At 37.6% G+C, this 20,349-nt stretch overlaps 1 protein-coding gene across 1 annotated transcript in view; it reads right to left on the bottom strand.

Annotated features, from left to right (window-relative positions):
• cpvl (carboxypeptidase vitellogenic like) overlaps window positions 1-20,349 on the bottom strand; it is a 141,185-nt gene that overhangs the window by 77,312 nt on the left and 43,524 nt on the right. The window contains exon 6 of the mRNA XM_051935769.1: window positions 18,020-18,078. Coding sequence (XP_051791729.1) covers window positions 18,020-18,078 — 59 coding nt within the window. The remainder of the gene's footprint in view (window positions 1-18,019; window positions 18,079-20,349) is intronic.

The following is a 20,349-nucleotide window of genomic DNA, read 5'->3' as shown; positions in this document are numbered from 1 at the left end:
ACCCAAAGGAAATCTTTCAGAGACAAACAGACTTTATGAATTGCCTGGCAAACTGCACTTTTAGATAGATTTTCCGCATCGCCTACAGTATATAAAAAAAGTGCCGCTTGTAAAAAACTTCAAAGCAAAGCATACTGTCTGTGTGGTTGTGAGAGCCCGGCTTCGCTGAGTTTGACTTCGAATATAAGGTCCTAATAAATTTTTGAGGTACAATATTCCCCCTCAGCTAAAGCGGTATCTTTCAAAAAGAATTTCCTCCGGGAGCAATAAAGAATCTTGCCGATCGCGCAAACGCCTCTCTATATGAAATTCTCTTCTTATAATTTGCGCACCGATATCAATTGGTCGCTCATTCATGTACAGCGAAGTCATGACTAAATGAATTCCTTGCACGGACACAGATTAAGTGTGTGAGCTAATCCTGGTTTACATCGAACAAACCTGCTCCGAGCAGGTTTGAGGATTAGGATGTGTTGCTATGACAACACTTCCAGCAAGAGTTTTGAAAAACCGACAGATCCAGGATCATGCCAAATCGTCAACAATTACATCCGGCTAAACGAGTAATCCACGTACGAAAAATACACCCATGACTTAGATGGTCTTCTGTTGGCTCACTCATTTCACACTTCATTTCTGTTTGGGTGCCATTTAAGGAAACAAATGAAGCAATTCAGAGGAATGATGAAGAAATTCAGTGGAACAAACCTTAAAAAACAAGGTAATTAAAATTAATTCAAAAGAAATTAATTAGCAGCAAAAACAGTGCACTAATTAAGGGTTAGAATGAAAACCTGAAGCCACTGGAGCCCTCCAGGACCGGAGTTGGGGACCCCTGCATTAGAGAATTAATTCAGAAACAGATTCGTGTGTACTTTTAGAGTGAAATAACATCACCAGTCAAATGAGGTATAATTGTTTAAAATGTTTGCCCACACATCTGTTAGAGATAATGAAACGATAAGATGAATCACTTTGAAATAGTGTTCTAAACAGCCATGATAAATGAATGGAAGCTTTGCATTCATTGCCTAATTGAAATGAGCACATGTACAGATGTCCATCAGTCTATTGTTGGCTGTTGGTTCATTGACAAACAAGACTTTAAAAACATGTTACAAGTTTAGCAGTTTATAATGATACCATTCTATAAACCCAATGCTGAAATTATCCCAAGATTTTAAATTCCCCATTTGTTGTTACACCATGGGGATTTGGTATTAATCAACATATTAATTATAGAAAGAATCTTATCCTCTGCTAGGACAAGTTTGATAAAACCTCTTTTAGTCAGGAACCAGGTAGGAGGAAGTCTGTTCATTGCTTCCTTTATTCACTCCTCAGCAGAGGAGGAAGCATTCATCACAGCAATCTGTTACAGAATGATCAGAATAGTCAAAATAATAAGGGCAGAGGTCCATTTTATATACAATTGAATTTACATAACACTGCTGATTTATGCATACACATTACCTGACATTTACTCTGAATGGTTCGTTGGCTTACATACCCAAATAACTTAGTAAGTAAAAGATTGTTTTATTATGCTCTTGTTCTTCTAATATCTTTTAGGTTTAGCTATTATCCTTGAAATTTCCGATTATGTGACAACTATCCAGTCTTATTGTTTACAGGACATCTTCTGATCTTTTAATTATCTTCTTGTACATTTTGTGTATGACATCAACCTTCTCCTGGTAATCCTTCCATCCATCCATCCATTTTCCAACCCACTGAATCCAAACACAGGGTTATGGGGGTCTGCTGGAGCCAATCCCAGCCAACACAGGGCACAAGGCAGGAGCCAATCCCGGGCAGGGTGCCAACCCACCGCAGCCTGGTAATCCTTGTCTTTTTGTTCACTTGACCGTTATCTGGTTTCCCGATATGCCTGAACAGGTTTTTGACTTTTATTAACCCTCTTATACTTCTAAGATAGATGTACTGTTTTAATTTGGAAAGCATAGCAAAATTATTTTGTCACAGGATCCCTGCCCCCTACCCCCCCGCTACACATTAAAATTCAAAGCTTACATTGTATTTTGAGATTTATGAATGCCAATACTAGTTTATTTAAATGATAGCTGAGTTACTACTTAATGGATATAAAGCTGCTGTTACCGTATTTATAAATTTTATTCTGCATTACAGAAAATTGCACAATAATGTTCATTTCAGTAATGGAAATGCTTTTATAAAAAGCCACTGAATGGGATTTCTATTTTTGTTGTCGAATTGAAACAGCATATATGCAAAAAAACTTTTAAGTAAAATAATTTTTTTAAAATACTTTATGAATATGCCGAAGGATAAAGTACACCATTACAAGTAATTTGTTCTCCCATTGGATAAGTACATCATCAGAGAAGGCTTCTCTCAGTTGTTGGTGTATCCTAAGTTACCAAAGGATGAAATGTTTTCTGGTTACTTACAGACAACCATGTAATGAAAATATTTCTTCAAAACAATGGACTTCTATTTAAAGGTTTTTTTCAGCTACATTAAGCAAATTAGGTAGTTACTAGCCAACCCGCGGCATAGCATACGCTGCATAATTATGTATTGATGGGTGAACACTTCCTGAACGACACAGTTGTCCAAATAGTGTGGCTTTGAGGATACGACTGTGAGTGAATGAAAAGATGGACCTCTGGAGAGAGCAACATACAAATGTCCGTGACTGAAAGTGGGATCGTCTGTGACGATGGAGGCCACGCTGGTGAAAGTTACTTCGTCGATAGGGATAAGTGTCAGTACTTGTTCATTAAGGTGTAGCGAGTCTTCATTGTTGACGCTTAATATAGCTTGCGTACTGAGTTGTTCCGGAGTCACAGTTGAGAAACACTTTTTTAATGTCTTTTAAGCACAGGGAAAAAAATGAACATGTGAAACATCTGTAATGTAATAAGCCACCAAGAAAAGTAACATTGCAACGATGCACGCTACGACCTGATCGCTGTAAACAGAAGTGAAAACAAAATTGAGCCCGGTGCATTCTTTAACTGCCTTCTCTGCCTTGAGGCACAGTGGTAGTGCTGCTGCTTTGCAGTAAGGAGACTGTGGAAGATTGTGGGTTCGCTTCCCAGTTCCTCCCTGTGTGGATAGCGCTTTGAATACTGAGAACACCGCTATATCAATGTAATGAAGTATTATTATTATTATTCTTATGCATCCAGCCCTCTCCCTCTTGCACGCCTGTGTGTGTGTGTGTGTGTGTGTGTGTGTGTGTATGTGTGTCTCTCTCTCATGTGTGTGTGTGTGTGTCTCTCTCGCGCGCCTCTGTGTGTCGCGCTCTCTCTCTCTCTCTCTCTCTGCACGTGTTCCTGCAGGCATATGCCGCCTAATTATTTATTGATGGCTGAACACTTCCGGAAAGACACAGTTGTCTTAAAGGGGTGGGTTTGAGGATACAACAGTAAGTGAATGAAAAGATGGAACTCTGGAGAGAGCAACATACAATTGTCCGTGACTGAAAACTGGTTAGGGCAGATACATGAATATCTTTTTGAAAGTTTGGCCCTGTGCCTTATTAATTGTCATCGCAAAGGCCAATCTAACAGGAAATTGTCTTCGTGTAAAAGTAAAAGGCAAATTATCCACGACAAACAAACTGTTTTACACGCTGCATACAACGATTCACATCCGCGACAAACATGCATCTTCTTAGATGGGCCTGCCGCATCCACCCTCGTTCTCGAAGCATACACACTGCCTGGTCATGTGCCCGCTCGCAAGAGCAACTCACAGAGACCCGCCCACCAACTCTAAGACCATGGCGTGTAAAACAGTTTGCGATGGTGGACGCAGTCGTGCGTCATAACCGAAAAGAATAAGGAAAAGTCAATGTGGCTCAGAGGTGCATGTGGACTGTAGCAGAGACAAATGCGAATGACGCTGTGTTTTGTGAGTTGCTGCGTCCGAGTTGGTGGGCGTGGCTCTACGAGTTGTCGTCATATCCAATGGTCTTAGAGATGGTGGGCGTGGCTCCGTCCTGCGTGCTCCAGGGTGTCTTGCTCGCTGGCGGGTTAGTGAATTATATATATATATAGATTGTCACTAATTGAGCTCTGAATGTAATGTGGTAAAATTTTGTTTTTTTGTTTTTGTTGCCATAGAGTTGTTCTAGATAGGACAGTGGAAAATCTGTGCAGTGACACTGTGGCAAACAACTGTTTGCTAAATAAATAAATAATCTATGCTATTTTGATTGTACTGTACTACTACTCAAAACAGTATGTAAAATTAAGTCTGTCCATTGAGTTCTGGGCTAGTGGGAATCCATGCCCATCAGGGCAGCATTAGGCACAAGGTGAGAACCAGTCTGTCAGAGAGCACACACACACACACACCCCCCCCGATGTGAAAATCACCAACGTGTTTAAAAAATAGATTGTGCTAGCTATATCTCAAGAGCTTTGCAAAGAGATGGAAACAAAACTGGAGCAATCACGGTTTCACACAGAGGTGACATGACTTCCTTGATGCACCATCTTAGAAAGTCTTTGTGAACTTAGCTAGTTGTTAATGCTGTTTTGCAAAGAAACAGAATTGATTTTGCAGACCTATTTCATGACAGACAGGCTGTTGACAATATATTATTTAGCTAACATTTTCAAGAAACTGAACAAGCTGAACACTAGCTATCAAAGTAAAGAATTTTGAATCCTGGCAACTCAAGATGGCATTCAGGGTTTTCATGGCACACCTCAGAGTATGTTAATCACAGATGGAAACTGAACCACACAAGATGTTCCTTACTATCCCAGCTTATCAAGACAGACACAATGTGTGGTTGTGAAATTTGACATAGTTATACACAAAATAAAACTCAGGCCTAAACTTTCAAAAGTACTTCCAACAGAAATAACACAAAGTGCAGTGGACAGGGCATCTATTTCACACAAAACTTCACCTTCATTGTGGTTGTAATTTACCAGAAATGAATGAACTTTGACATCCTAAGCAAATTAAGTTAACAAAATAATATTTAAAGCCCATAGTCACATAACTTTGGGTTAACTCCAACTAAAGCAAAAAAATCTATTTCAACCATACGGGAAAATCAGTCAATATCCTTCAGTCCAGAACCAAGTAAACTACGTAAGACTAATTTCTATTGCTTGGATATTCGAGGGCATCAGAAAACCCACACAAACCCAGGCAGTGACCAGACAAGAAGGAAAAACCCTAGTACATGGATTTGTCAAGCAATAGTCACTTTGCCACCATATCACCCACAACCCTATTAATAAATGTGAATTAATGTTTCATCTATGTATTTTGAAAATACAAACTAATCCCATTCAAAATGAATAATACAACTGTGACTTTTTCCTATTTTTAATTATTACACAGATTCATAGTCATTGTGGAATGGCTCTTTTAGGTGTCCATATTACAGTTTAAAAAACTCTTGCCTCTCTCTTTTTAAAAATAAATTCTGTAGAATTACTGTTCAGTCCAGTTGGAATTATTATTTGTGTCATGTGCTATTTAATTAATAGCTGGACAGTGTCCCCATCCATAACAGAGTGGACATATATATTATATGTCCTGCGGTGGATTGGTTCCTGCCTTCTGCCCTGTGTTGGCTGGGATTGGCTCCAGCAGACCCCCGTGACCCTGTGTTCGGATTCAGCGGGTTGGAAAATGGATGGATGGATATATATATATATATATACAGTAATCCCTCGCTATATCGCGCTTCGACTTTCGTGGCTTCACTCCATCGCGGATTTTATATGTAAGGATATTTAAATATATATCGCGGAATTTTTGCTGGTTCGCGGATTTCTGCGGACAATGGGTCTTTTAATTTCTGGTACATGCTTCCTCAGTTGGTTTGCCCAGTTGATTTCATACAAGGGACGCTATTGGCAGATGGCTGAGAAGCTACTCAATCACAGCGCGTATTATGTATTAAATAAAACTCCTCAAATATATTGTGAGCACGGGGGATGTTCGCACCCCTAGAGGACACGGCCGCTCCTCAAAAAACGCTGAAAGATTACCTTCACACTGCTCCCTTCTTTGCTGGGCTTACATGTGGCTGCTTTGCAAGCGATATGCTACCCGCATGGTGCTTCGCATACTTAAAAGATCAACAGCATGTACTGATTTTTGATTGTTTGCTTTCCTCTCTCTCTCTCTCTCTCTCTCTCTCTCTCTCTCTCTCTCTCGCTTGCTCGCTCTGACATTCTCTGCTCCTGACGGGAGGGGGTGTGAGCAGAGGGGCTGTTCGCACACTGGCCTACAGGATACGGACGCTCCTCTAAAAAATGCTGAAAAATGCTTGCTCCCTTCCTTGCAGCTACTTTATCCGGCGGTGCTTCACATTCTTACAAGCCAAACAGCCCTATTGATTTTTGACTGTTTGCTTTTCTCTCTCTCTCTCTCTCTCTCTCTCTCTGACGCGCACTCCTTTGAAGAGGAAGATATGTTTGCGTTCTTTTAATTGTGAGACGGAACTGTCATCTCTGTCTTGTCATGGAGCACAGTTTAAACTTTTGAAAAAGAGACAAATGTTTGTTTGCAGTGTTTGAATAACGTTCCTGTCTCTCTACAACCTCCTGTGTTTCTGTGCAAATCTGTGACCCAAGCATGACAATATAAAAATAACCATATAAACATATGGTTTCTACTTCGCGGATTTTCACCTTTCGCGGGGAGGTCTGGAATGCAACCCCCGCGATGGAGGAGGGATTACTGTATGTATATAATATATATATATATATATATATATATATATATATATATATATATATATAATATATATTATACATATTAATAAAAGGCAAAGCCCTCACTGACTCACTGACTGACTGACTGACTGACTCATCACTAATTCTCGAACTTCCCGTGTAGGTGGAAGGCTGAAATTTGGCAGGCTCATTCCTTACAGCTTACTTACAAAAGTTAGGCAGGTTTCATTTCGAAATTCTACACGTAATGGTCATAACTGGAACATGTTTTTTGTCCATATACTCTAATGGAGGAGGCAGAGTCACGTATCGCATCATCACGCCTCCTACGTAATCACGTGAACTAAAAACAAGGAAGAGATTTACAGCATGAGTCAAACGCGGGAACGAAGGTAAATGACGTTAATTTTTGAGTGTCTTTTAATACTGTTTAAGCATACATATTAACACATGTGCAATTAAACGTGTGCATTTACGGGGTGATTTCTCAGGCTTAAAAGCTCGCCTTTTATCAAACGCGGGAACAAAGGTAAATGACGTTGTTCACTGTCTTTTAATACTGTGTAAGCATACATATTAACACATGTGCAATTAAACGTGTGCATTTACGGGGTGATTTCTCAGGCTTAAAAGCTCGCCTTTTACTAAAAAGGTAAATGCAAAACTATTTTCAATCATTCTATGATCTGCTTCTCACAACTGAAGGCACCGTGGTTGATGTTACGTCACTTGATGGCCAACCATAAGCGTTACCTGGTAGGTAACCAGCCACTCACTTCACTCCCTTACGGGAATCGAACCTCTGAGGTTTTCTTTTGTTCTTAATTAAAATTTAAAAGCAATACTTCACCGCTGCAAAGCCCCTCTAGCGCTGACGTCCGAGGTTCGATTACCGTAAGCGAGTGCAGTGAGTGTGTACGCCTGATGAGCCAAGAATAAGGGGGAAAGACGTGTCGCATACTCTTTGCATTATTTGACAGTAAACTATTTTCAACCATTCTATGATCTGCTTCTCACAACTGAAGGCACCGTGGCTGATGTTACCTCACTTGCTGGCCAACAATAAGCGTTACCTGGTAGGTAACCAGCCACTCACTTCACTCCCTTAAGGGAATCGAACCTCGGACGTCAGAGCTACAGGCAAAGCCCCTAAAATTGCGCCATGGCGTGTGGTTCGTTTATTTGACAACATGTAGATCGGGGTTATTACATTCCGCGCCACGGCATGTGGTTCGTTTATTTGACAACATGTAGATCGGGGTACTTACATTCACGGCATTCGTAGTCTGATTCACAATCTGATTATATGGGTGGTTACCTACCAGGTAACGCTTATAGTTGGCCACCAAGTCAGGTCGAAGTGATCACTCGAGTGAAGGCAGCTTCACAAAAAAAACAGATCCTTAACAAACTGTTATTAGTATATTTTCCCTCAATTTAAAAAGGTTTTGTTTTTTTCTTAATAAAAATTTAAAAGCGGTACTTCGCCAGTGCGAAGCGCGTGGATTTGACCCGACTGACACATACAGACATATTCATGAGTGCAGGTACTTCGGAAGAAAGCACCGTGTAAACCTAAAGTTTAAATTAAGTTCATAGACCTACAAAAGGTTGCCATTCATTTGAGGCAAGATTGCTTTTCTTCTGTACAACTATACGTTGCATTCTCAAGAGTGTGCTTGCACGGCTTCGGATATAGATATATATATATATATATATATATATGAATGTATGTCTATATATAAATATGTAAGCTTATAAGTACTGCCTTACTTCTCTTTAAGAAAGGAAGATGTAATGATACTTGATTTAAACGATTCCATGTCTTGGTGGGTTTGCGTAGCTTATTGTCAATATCTTTTACACCTTTTTTTAAGACTTATTGACTGAAACGGGCTTTCACGAAAAAAAGTTAGGGCTTTGCTACAGGATACACCCTCCACAAGTTAAGCAAGTAAAAATAAAATATATATTTCTGTTTTATTTAAACCTTTTAAGTTCGTATGCATGGCCCCATTTGGCTGTTTAATTTTTTTTTTCTTTCTTCAGTAATATTTAATCTCCTTAAAGAAAAAAGAACATATCCATTTTACTTTTTTTGTATCTCTTTAGTAATATTTTAGTGTAAAAGGATAACCAGTATTTAAACCTGTTATGTTACTTTATAACTTTTTTTTACACAATGTTGAAAAATTAATAAGAAAGCTACATATTTTGGCAGCTGCTGCTTTAATTTTCAATGAAATGAAAAAAGCTCTCCAAGAGAAAACGTCAATGAAGAAGAAACAGTTTGCACTATCTAAAAATGAGAAACCCTCATTTATAAAAGTTTGCTGCAGATGACTTAACTGAAAATAAATGAATAGTTCCTATGTGTATAATACATATTTATCTATTTTATTATGCCTTTATTCCAGCAACTTGCAACATCTGAGGTACAATTTGTTACATTACTTTTGTTTTTTGGCAGCACAGGCAGGTGAAGTGACTTCCTCAGGGTCACACAGTGGTGTCAGTACCAGGATTTGAACTGACAAGCTCCGGGTTTACTGAAATATACTGAAGAAAGAAAAAACAATGAAAACGAGCAAATAGGGCTATGCATACAGATGTCCCATCCATCCATTATCCCAACCCGCTATATCCTAAATACAGGAGCCAATAAGTAGATATATATATATATATATATATATATATATATATATATATATATATATATATATATATATATATATATGGTTGAAATAGTTTACTGTCAAATAAATGCAAAGACTACGCAACACGTGTTTCGCCCTCATTCTGGGCTCATCAGGCGTACAAACTCCACTGCACTCCTGACGTCCGAGGTTCGATTCCCGAGAGGGAGTGCAAGTGGAGTTTGTACGCCTGATGAGCCCAGAATGAGGGCGAAACACGTGTCGCGTACTCTTTGCATTTATTTGACAGTAAACTATTTCAACCATTCTATGATCTGCTCCTCACAAACTGAGGGCACCGTGGCGGATGTTAGCAGATTGCTGGCCAACCACAAGCGTTACCTGGTAGGTAACCACCCATACAATCAGATTGTGACACAGACTTCGAATGCCGTGAATATAATATATATATATATATATATATATATATATATATATATATATATATATATATATGTGAATGTATGTATGTATATATGTATGTCTATATTTATATCTATATATATATATATATTATATATATATATATATATATATATATATATATGTAGATATGTAAATTTGTATATATATATATATATATATATATATGTATATGTGGATGTGTATATGTATTGTGAGCTGCGAAGCTAATCCTACCCCCAAAAAGATACAGACGCCCCTGGAAAAAGCCCTAGGAAACCCCTAGGAAACTTAAACAGACTACCTTCACATTTCTCCTTTTCCTTCTGGCCGGCTCTGTCGCGTAATCTGCCTCCCGCGCGCTACTCCGCCTTGTCAAAAAGCCTGTGCCGACTTCTCTCTGTGGTTATAAATTGATTTTCTGCTTCTTTCTCTCTCTCTGACTTCTGGTGCTCCTGGCATGTATTCCTCCGAAGAAGAAGAAATCCTTGGTTGCTTTTAAATGACAAGCGGAGGTGTAAACTTTTTCAAGGAGCATGTTTGAAACAGTTTTAAAAGATAAATGTTTGTTTGCAGTGTTTGAATAAAAATTCGAGTTTCTTCAACTTCCACTGGTCTTCTGTGCAATCTTGTAACCCAAGCGTGACAAGTGGTACCAGGAGTGGTTGCACTGATGGATGCTTTAGCACAAGCGGAAGCCGAATACCTTTTCCAAATCGCCCAGAATGTTCCTATCCCATATGATTCAGAAGATGATTTGCATTCCGAACGTCCTACGTCTAGTCTCCGGCCTCCGTCTGTCAGACGAAGAGACACCCAACAATATATTCAGCCTCGAGGAGCCTCTCCAATCCCTCAACAGTATGTTCCGCCTCAACAGATGTTTCCGGTGTGACCAGCCTGGTCATTTAGTGAGAGATTGTCGTCTGTCTCCAGCCCGTTCAATGGAAATTGGCGTGGCAGAGGTTTGTTGCTCGAATATCCCGGATCCGTCGAAAAACAAAGATGGCTTATTTTTCACTATAAAGTTCGGGGGCCGACAGGTGACGGCGTTTTTGGACTCAGGCAGTGACCTTTGTGTTGTCAGACGCGACTGTCTTGACGACAGTTACCATAGTAATACCGAGACTGTTAACATACGCTGTGTACATGGAGATGTTAAGAACTATGAGACATTATTTCTTCCTGTAACTTATAAGAGTCGTCACTTTAAAGTGTGGTCTGCTATTTCTGATTCATGCCCTTGGCCTTTGCTGATAGGCAGAAGGAATGCTCTTTTTCCTATATTGATGGCTGAACGACAGTCACTAATCGACTCACCTGTTAAACCCATTCGGGGGGAGGGAGACGGGAAACTGGTGGCAGTAGGGAACAATTTAGGTCCCAATTTAGATATTGAACCAGATCTCTCTAGTGAGTCGGAGGAAAACTCCCTGGAGAATTTCTCAAATTGTCAAGACCAAGACCCTTGCATGTCCTCTCAAATTATAAATGTCTCAGAACCCAAACCGAGTTCTAGCGAGCAGCAGGATTTTGTGAGCTTGCAACGTGCTGATAGCTCGTTGGAGTATGCATTTAATCAGGCTTACACTGCCAGTGATTCCTATTACCAAGACCGATATAACGGGAGCCTAAAAACACCACACTTTCTGGTGAAAGATGGTTGTATTTTCGGACCATCTATTGGAAGACTTTATTGAGCAATTAGTAGTACCTGAAGCACATAGGGAAATTGTTTTACAGCTGGCTCACTCTCATATCTTGGGAGGACACCTGGGGTCTGATAAAACAAGAGAGCGATTATCGAAACGATTTTATTGGCTAAATATGGGAAAAGATGTTGAACGGTTCTGCACTTCATGCCCTGACTGCCAAATCGTCTCTGCTCATAAGCCTCCTAGGGCTCCCCTTTGCCCTATGCCTATTTTGGATGTCCCCTTTCAGAGGGTGGGTTTAGATATTGTAGGACCTTTGCCGAAAACTAAAAATGGTTTCCAGTATTTGCTGGTGTTAGTTGATTATGCAACGCGATATCCAGAAGTAACTGCTTTGAAAAAAGGCAAACTCATCGTCTGTAGCCAAGGCTCTCTCTGTGATGTTTACCCGTATTGGCATTCCTAAGGAAATTTTAACTGATCAAGGCACACCTTTCACTTCTCGTGTGATGAAACAATTATGTAAATGGTTCGCTATTAAGAAATTGTGCACCACCGTTTACCATCCACAAATTAATGGCTTGACTGAACGGTTTAACAAAACCTTAAAACAGATAATCAGAAGAGTTGCTCATAATGATCCCACAACTTGGGACACTGTCCTGCCTTTTGTTTTGTTCGCTGTTCGATGATCGCCGCAGGCATCCACTGGTTTGAGTCCTTTCGAGCTGTTGTTTGGCAGGCGCCCAAGAGGCATCCTAGATGTTGTTCGAGAGGAATGGATAGGTCATGAAACAACCTCTCTTGGGGAGGGTTTTGCAGAGCGAATAGTTTCCTTACAAGAAAGAATTTCCAGACTTTCTTCTATTGCTGTAGAGCATCAACAACGAGAACAGGAAACACAAAAACGTCTATATGATAGACGCAGTCAGCTTCGTGAATTCAAACCAGGCGATCGTGTTTTAGTATTAATACCGTCAGACCCACATAAATTCCTAGCTAAATGGCAAGGCCCAGCAGTTATCGAAGAGGGTATGGGACCAGTAAATTACAAGGTTAGAATTCCTGGTCGACGAAAACCATTTCAAATTTTGCACATTAATCTCTTAAAGAAATGGCACGACAGACAACAGGTTCACAATACCTTGACTGCTGTTTCTCAGACTGATGTTGTCATTGGCAACGATTTGACTGACCCACAAAAGACAGAATTATTAAACTTAATTGAACAGAACACTGATGTTTTTTCGGACTTACCAGGCATCACTAATTTAGCAGAACATAAAATCACAACTGAAGCCGGTGTTCGGGTGCAGATGCGTCCATTTCGAATTCCAGAAGCACGAAGGAATATTGTGCGCGAAGAAGTCAAGAAGATGCTGGAACTAGGTGTGATTCGTGAAAGCAAAAGTGACTGGTGCTCTCCAGTCGTGTTAGTCCCCAAGCCGGATGGTTCGGTTCGTTTTTGTATTGATTTTAGGCGCTTGAATAAGGTGTCTAAATTCGATGTTTACCCAATGCCCCGGGTGGACGAGCTCTTGGATAAACTGGGTCAGGCGACCTATATTTCCACACTAGACCTCACAAAAGGTTATTGGCAGGTTCCTCTTGAGGCTAATAGTTGTGAGAAAACAGCATTTACGACTCCTGATGGACTTTATGAATTTACAAGACTCCCGTTTGGTCTTCATGGAGCCCCTTTAACTTTTCAGCGAATGATGGATCAAATACTACGCCCACATTCTGAATATTCTGGGGCGTATCTTGATGATGTGGTTATTTTCAGCAATGATTGGCATTCACATTTACAACGCCTACAAGCTGTACTTGATAGCCTGAAACAAGCTGGATTAACTGCTAACCCTAAGAAATGTAAACTAGGTATGTCTGAGACTCATTATCTAGGTTACTCGATGGGCAGGGGTTTACTTCGTCCACAACTAAGGAAAATAGAGGAGGTGCTTGCTTACCCACATCCTAAAACGCAAAAACAGGTGCGCGCTTTCCTGGGACTAGCTGGTTACTACAGAAGATTCATCCCTGACTTTGCAAATAGAGCTGCTCCTCTTTCAGAGCTTACTAAAGGAAGAAAAAACCGACCTATTATATGGACAGAACTTTGCGAACGTTCCTTTTCAGATTTAAAAAAAGCCTTGTCATCTTATCCAGTGCTACGAAATCCTGATTTCTCTAAAGATTTTATTCTACAAACAGACGCTAGTGCATTCGGAGTAGGAGCGGTCCTTTCCCAGGTATTTGAGGGTGAAGAACACCCTATCACGTACTTGAGTAGGAAATTACTCCCAAGAGAACGCAATTATTCAACTATTGAGAAAGAATGTTTAGCAATTAAATGGGCTATAGAAGCACTACGCTATTACTTATGGGGACGGAAGTTCACTTTAGTAACTGATCATGCTCCACTTCAATGGTTATACCGTCAAAAAGATACAAACTCACGTCTTATGAGATGGTTTTTAGGATTACAACCTTACAGTTTTGAAGTCAGACACCGACCTGGGTCTGAACACATAAATGCTGACGTGCTGTCCCGTCTCTTTGAACCGGGTCTGGAGAATCGCTTGATTCACGGAAACGTGAATAAAGCTGAGGGAGAGGGTGTGAGCTGCGAAGCTAATCCTACCCCCAAAAAGATACAGACGCCCCTGGAAAAAGCCCTAGGAAACCCCTAGGAAACTTAAACAGACTACCTTCACATTTCTCCTTTTCCTTCTGGCCGGCTCTGTCGCGTAATCTGCCTCCCACTCGCTACTCCGCCTTGTCAAAAAGCCTGTGCCGACTTCTCTCTGTGGTTATAAATTGATTTTCTGCTTCTTTCTCTCTCTCTGACTTCTGGTGCTCCTGGCATGTATTCCTCCTCCGAAGAAGAAATCCTTGGTTGCTTTTAAATGACAAGCGGAGGTGTAAACTCTTTCAAGGAGCATGTTTGAAACAGTTTTAAAAGATAAATGTTTGTTTGCAGTGTTTGAATAAAAATTCGAGTTTCTTCAACTTCCACTGGTCTTCTGTGCAATCTTGTAACCCAAGCGTGACAGTATATATATGTATATGTAGATATGTGTATATGTAGATATGTATATATATGTATATATGTTTATGTATATATATAGTTACATAACCTCTTTAACACACTACTTCTCCGCTGCGAAACGCGGGTATTTTGCTATATGTAGATATCTGTATATGTAGATATGTATATATATGTATATGTATATATATATATATATATATATATATGTTTACATAACCTCTTTAAAACACTACTTGTCCTCTGCGAAGCGCGGGTATTTTGCTATATATATATATATATATATATATGACAGCAACACTCATAACAATAACACAATTACATATATATATATATGTAGATATGTATATATATGTGTCAATCTATCTATGTATGTATGTCTAGATATATATATATATATATATATATATATATATATATATATATATATATATATATATATATATGTAGATATGTATATATATGTGTATATATATGTAGATGTGTATATATGTAGATATGTATATATATGTGTATATATATGTAGATGTGTATATATGTAGATATGTAAATATGTATATATATGTGTCTGTGTGTGTGTGTGTATATATATATATATATATATGTATATATATATATATATATATATATATGTTGATATGTATATATATATATATATATATATATATATATATGTATATATATGTGGATGTGTATATGTATATATATATGTAGATATGTGTATATGTAGATATGTGTGTGTGTTTGTATATTATATATATAAAAGACAGCAACACTCATAACAATGACAACACAATTACATTGACAATCATGTTACGTTATTTTTAAAATGTTTCCTTTTTTTTTCATAACCTCTTTAACACACTACTTCTCCGCTGCGAAGCGCGGGTATTTTGCTAGTATATATATATATATATATATATATATATATATATATATATATATATATACATACATACTCACACACACACTAGGGCCAATGTAGTGTTGCCAGTTTACTTAAGCTGCATATCTTTGGATAGTGGGAGGAAAATTGGAGTACCCAGAGGACACTCACACGGTGAGAACATGCAAACTTTATGCAGTGAGAATCTTAGGCATGAACCCCAGTCTCCTTACTGCGAGGCAGCAGCACTACCATTACACCACTGTGCCACCTAGATGCAATTTTATACATACAAATATCTTATGCTTACAGTGCATATGCAGATGAGGCCTGAGAAGTGTATATTCAACAAGCATTCAGGAATGTACGTTGTATGTAAGTGTTTATGATTCCAACCCAGGATGAGACACTTGTCCATCATAGAGCACACAGGTATCCAGATTCACTCATTCAGGGCCAATTTAGAGTTGTAGGTCAACCCAATATTTATGTTTTTGTGATGATGGAAAAATAGGCATATACAGAGAATGGGTAAAATGTTCAATTTCCACACAGGGCAGTCAGGATTTAAATCCATATTTCTGAAAAATGTTTAACAAATTCCAGAAAATGCTGCTTTTCTTGTGTTAATTGGAACAGCTTTAGAACAGCTTTTGGAACTACCACATTCTCCATATGTTTTGCTTATCTGTTCTGCAGAGCATTTTCTTTATGCTTAGTCTGCATCTTTGACAACATGCAAGCCCAAGACAAAGTCAAACTCCAGGACATAATTAAGGCAGCAAGTATGATCATTGGGGTGGAACAAAAATCAGTGCAACATCTATATGAGGACCTGGTTCTTAAAAAGCTCCACCAAAATTCTTTACGATCCCACACAACCACTATATTGCAAGTTTAATCTTAGCTCTCTGGCATTAAACAGATCTTTACAATGTTGAATAAAAACTTCCAGATACAAGTGACCATTTGAACCCTTAGCAATAAGGCAATTTTAATGAGAACAGGTAACTGGAATACACGTTCATCATTGACATGGCAGATTCATAAGCGCCTCTGTGTACTTAGACGTAAAGATTTTTAGTATTTGTATTTGCATATGTATGTATTTATGTTTAATATATGGATGCATGTTGGTGCTCAGGTATATGTGATTCTTTATACTGTTATTTTCTCTTTCCTTTTCATTTTATATTTAACCCCTATGTCTTATTGTTGATTCATAAGCCAAATGAATTTCCCTATATGGTACCATAAAGTTCAGTTGACTTGGTGTTGTGAAAGAGTAATGCTGACCAGCTGACCCACGTAGAACCTATAATATTTACCAGAATTAAAACTAATTTTGTACCTTGGCCAAAACTTCAATAGTACTTTGGGAAGAAAACTATAGCCAATCAAGAATTAAAGTTCCAACATGTCAAAAGCTACATCCTGGAAAGTTATAAAAATGGCTTTTATGTATCTCAGAGAATATGGAATACTTTAACATACTGTTAGCTAACACAAATGTAAATTACTTTACTTCAGTCATGAATAAAATTAATTTCAATACACTTTTGAGTCCAATACATTAGAACAACAGAGGATAAATAAAGTTTAGTAATTAGAGAATTTCAGACAGCATCATAGCACAAGTTATACAGGTATATACACATAAGTTTGTTTACAATAATTACCTGTGAATTAAAACAATATCAGGAGACAGGTGCTCTGTTCCTACATAACCTGGAAGGTAAACTTGAAAAATTCTATTTCAAATGATGCACACTCAGTATGGACCACTTTAGTAATATCCAAGCCATAGTCAAGTCAACTATGGTAATATCATCTTCAGTTTTGTTCTTTAAACAGCTGATGTCCTGATACATTGCCCCCCAAATGAGCAGAAAATAAATAACTAAATAATCCTGACAAGCTATGTAAATTTTAAGAAATAATAATAAGTGGTCTGGATCATTGCAATGCTTGAAGTGCAAGGTAAGTTCAAACGCGGCCTGTGATAGCAAATACTCTTAAACTATAACTTTATGGCATTTTTGATCATAGGTTTAGCTGTCAGTCTCACTAAAGTAAATTGACTAAACTTCAGTATTCTTATCGTACTGACTGAATTACATTTTGTGTCTTGCATTGATTGTAGATGCAGCATTATATTTTAATGACATACCTCAACCTTACTAACTACTTTTACTACTAATTTGAACTGGAATATTTCACTTTCTAAAAGATGCTGTCAATGAAATAAACTTCAGTAGTACCAACTTGTCGCCCTGTTTCTTCAAAAGGTACTTCACCTTTAATAAAACATAAACCTAACAGTAAATGGCTACTTAGTAAAAAATCCGAGAATTTTTTGCTGGTATTGCCTGGGCAGAATTTAAAATTTAGTTTAAATTTTGACCATATCATGAATTTTGCTCACAACTGTACTCAAACAGTAGAAGCATTAATTCAACAAATGATTTCTTAGAAATAATATGTGTAGCTACATTTATAAAGCAAATAGTATACAATAAGCACAGGTTTTGCTAAGTAAAGGGTCATTCGGTAGGTTCAAATATCATACAACCTCAAAAGCTTAAATATATACTTTCTTACAGAATTTACAAGAGTTTAAAATTACATACCGGGTTATCAATGTAGAGTACAGAATATTTTGTGGTCCATGCATACTTCCTTTCACCCACTGTAACAAAAATATAACAGGGAAAGAATTGTTTGTTAAAGAATAAAATAAGAAAATTGAACAAGGGTGTTAGAACTCGGCAAAGTTTCCTAAAACAGAATAAACAATCCAATTGTGAAGTTTATTTCAAACAATTAGACAAAAGAAAAAAAGAGTCTATGATTAGGTTAGCAGTTGCCTTAAATATTGCAAGAACCTTTTATTTGCTTTGGGAATTGAATAGAATTTTTTTTAATTAGATGTTACTGAATCGTTTCATTCCTATTTTTGAAGTTGTTTTTCTAGTTTAAAAATAGTTAAGGAGAATTTTTTTCAATCCATTGTCCAAATGTACGGAAAATGTTAAGTTAACTATAGATAATTGTAGGAAAAGTTTTTAGGTTATTTCTTCAAATAAATTTACATGTCAAATTATAGGCATTTAATATGGTTTATTTCAAAAACAATGCTAAGTAAACCAAATATGCTCTGATATAGTCATACCTAATTGTATTTCTTAAAAGCCATACTATCTTTTACTCTTTCATTCTAAAAAAAGTCCTGCATCTTGTTAAATACTGATTCTTCTTTCTACAATGAAGTCTGGAAATGCAATAATAGAATGCAATGTAAATCTTATTTATTTCTTAACAATATTTTCATTTTTAGTCTGTTTTTCCAAGTGTTCTAATTATTTAATCCATTATTTACTAATGAGTGTCTCTGACACTGAAGTTGCAGCCTTTCATCATTCAGTGTTGTTTGCCTGGTTGTCTGCTCTGCTTGTTTTAATTGCCATCATTAGAACACAATGAAGGGAGCAAACTACACAGAAAAAGAGCAAAAATAATAGGGCAACACCAAAAGAGAATTAAGCATTTAAAGCTACTATATAGCTAAAATAAATACTTTTAAATGTATTATAAATGCAAAAATCTTACTGCTGTGCTGTTCTGAATGCAGATCTGAATGAGATCAATTATTATCAGTTATTATCACTGACTGTGAATCCGGTTGGAAAAAAAAAACAAAAAAAACTTTAACCAGCAGTGTGTAATAAGATTATTACAGACCCAATTAAAGATAAACAGACACACGAAAATTCAAAAAAACTTTATCAGGGATTAATAAAGCATTAGGGAGAAAACTGCTACATTATTCCAAGTTGTATTCATCTCACATCCTGTTTGGATTTTTTTTCCTATGCTCTTTATCAAGATTATTAATATCAACTCATATCATATTCTGAAACTCTCTTAACCCAATTCAGGCTCAAACATCTATCCTGGAAATATCAGGCACAAGGTAATCCATACGTACACATACCCACACTCAAACACACACAAAGTGATTTTAAGATTGACAGTCAACCTAACCTTCCCATATTTAGGAGGAAAATTGGAATAAAACCCCCACAGTGACAATGGGAAATCATGTAACCTCAACAGAGACCACAAGTAGACACCAGATTTGAACCCAAGACATTAGATCAGTGTTTCCCAACCTTGGAGGTGACTCCAAGTGGTGTCATATGATATGCTAATGAAGTTGTGAGAAAATATTTAAAAATAGAAAAAAAAATAAACAATGTATTGAATAGGAAGTGAATGTCAATGTTTGAAACAGATGGGGTAGCAAAAAAGCTTAGATTTCAAAATCGGGTCACAAATGAAAAAAGCTTAGGAACCTCTGCATCAGATTCCGGAAGCAGCAGCTCCATGTGTCCTCATGACAATTCCTTTTGCACACAAATTGTGGTGCGGTAACAATTTAATCCAACTAAAAGAAGCATCATTTTTTTAGCAAACTACAGGGTATAGTAGTTAGCAAAGACGGTAAAAATGAGTAAAAGATCATATCCAAGCCAGATCAACTACATCATAGTCCGTTACAACATGATGGGCAATGGCTTACCAAAAACATACTGTGTCATATGTCCAGATGCAATATATGATTTGTATTTCAAGACTTCTGCATTGTTACAGCACTGGCATGCATATTTGTATACTATATATTATATAATTACAGGATGTAATGTACTCTATATGTTATATACACACACACACACACACACACACATGTATCCACATGTATATATGTATTCTGTACATCCACACAAGCTATTGGGTATATTTATATTATTTAAAACAATAAATAAATACAAATAACTCTTAAGTTATCACTATTATGTTGAAGCTTAGAGACATAATACTGCATATTATTAATACATTCCTTACACATGGATATACACTGATATATTCCTTAGAAGGCTGGCATCCTTCAACATCTGCA

The sequence above is a fragment of the Erpetoichthys calabaricus genome, chromosome 13 (assembly GCF_900747795.2).
Source record: "Erpetoichthys calabaricus chromosome 13, fErpCal1.3, whole genome shotgun sequence".
Classification (NCBI taxonomy): domain Eukaryota; kingdom Metazoa; phylum Chordata; class Cladistia; order Polypteriformes; family Polypteridae; genus Erpetoichthys; species Erpetoichthys calabaricus.
The sequence above is the reverse complement of the archived record's forward strand: the minus strand, read 5'-3'. Positions and strand labels throughout refer to the sequence as shown.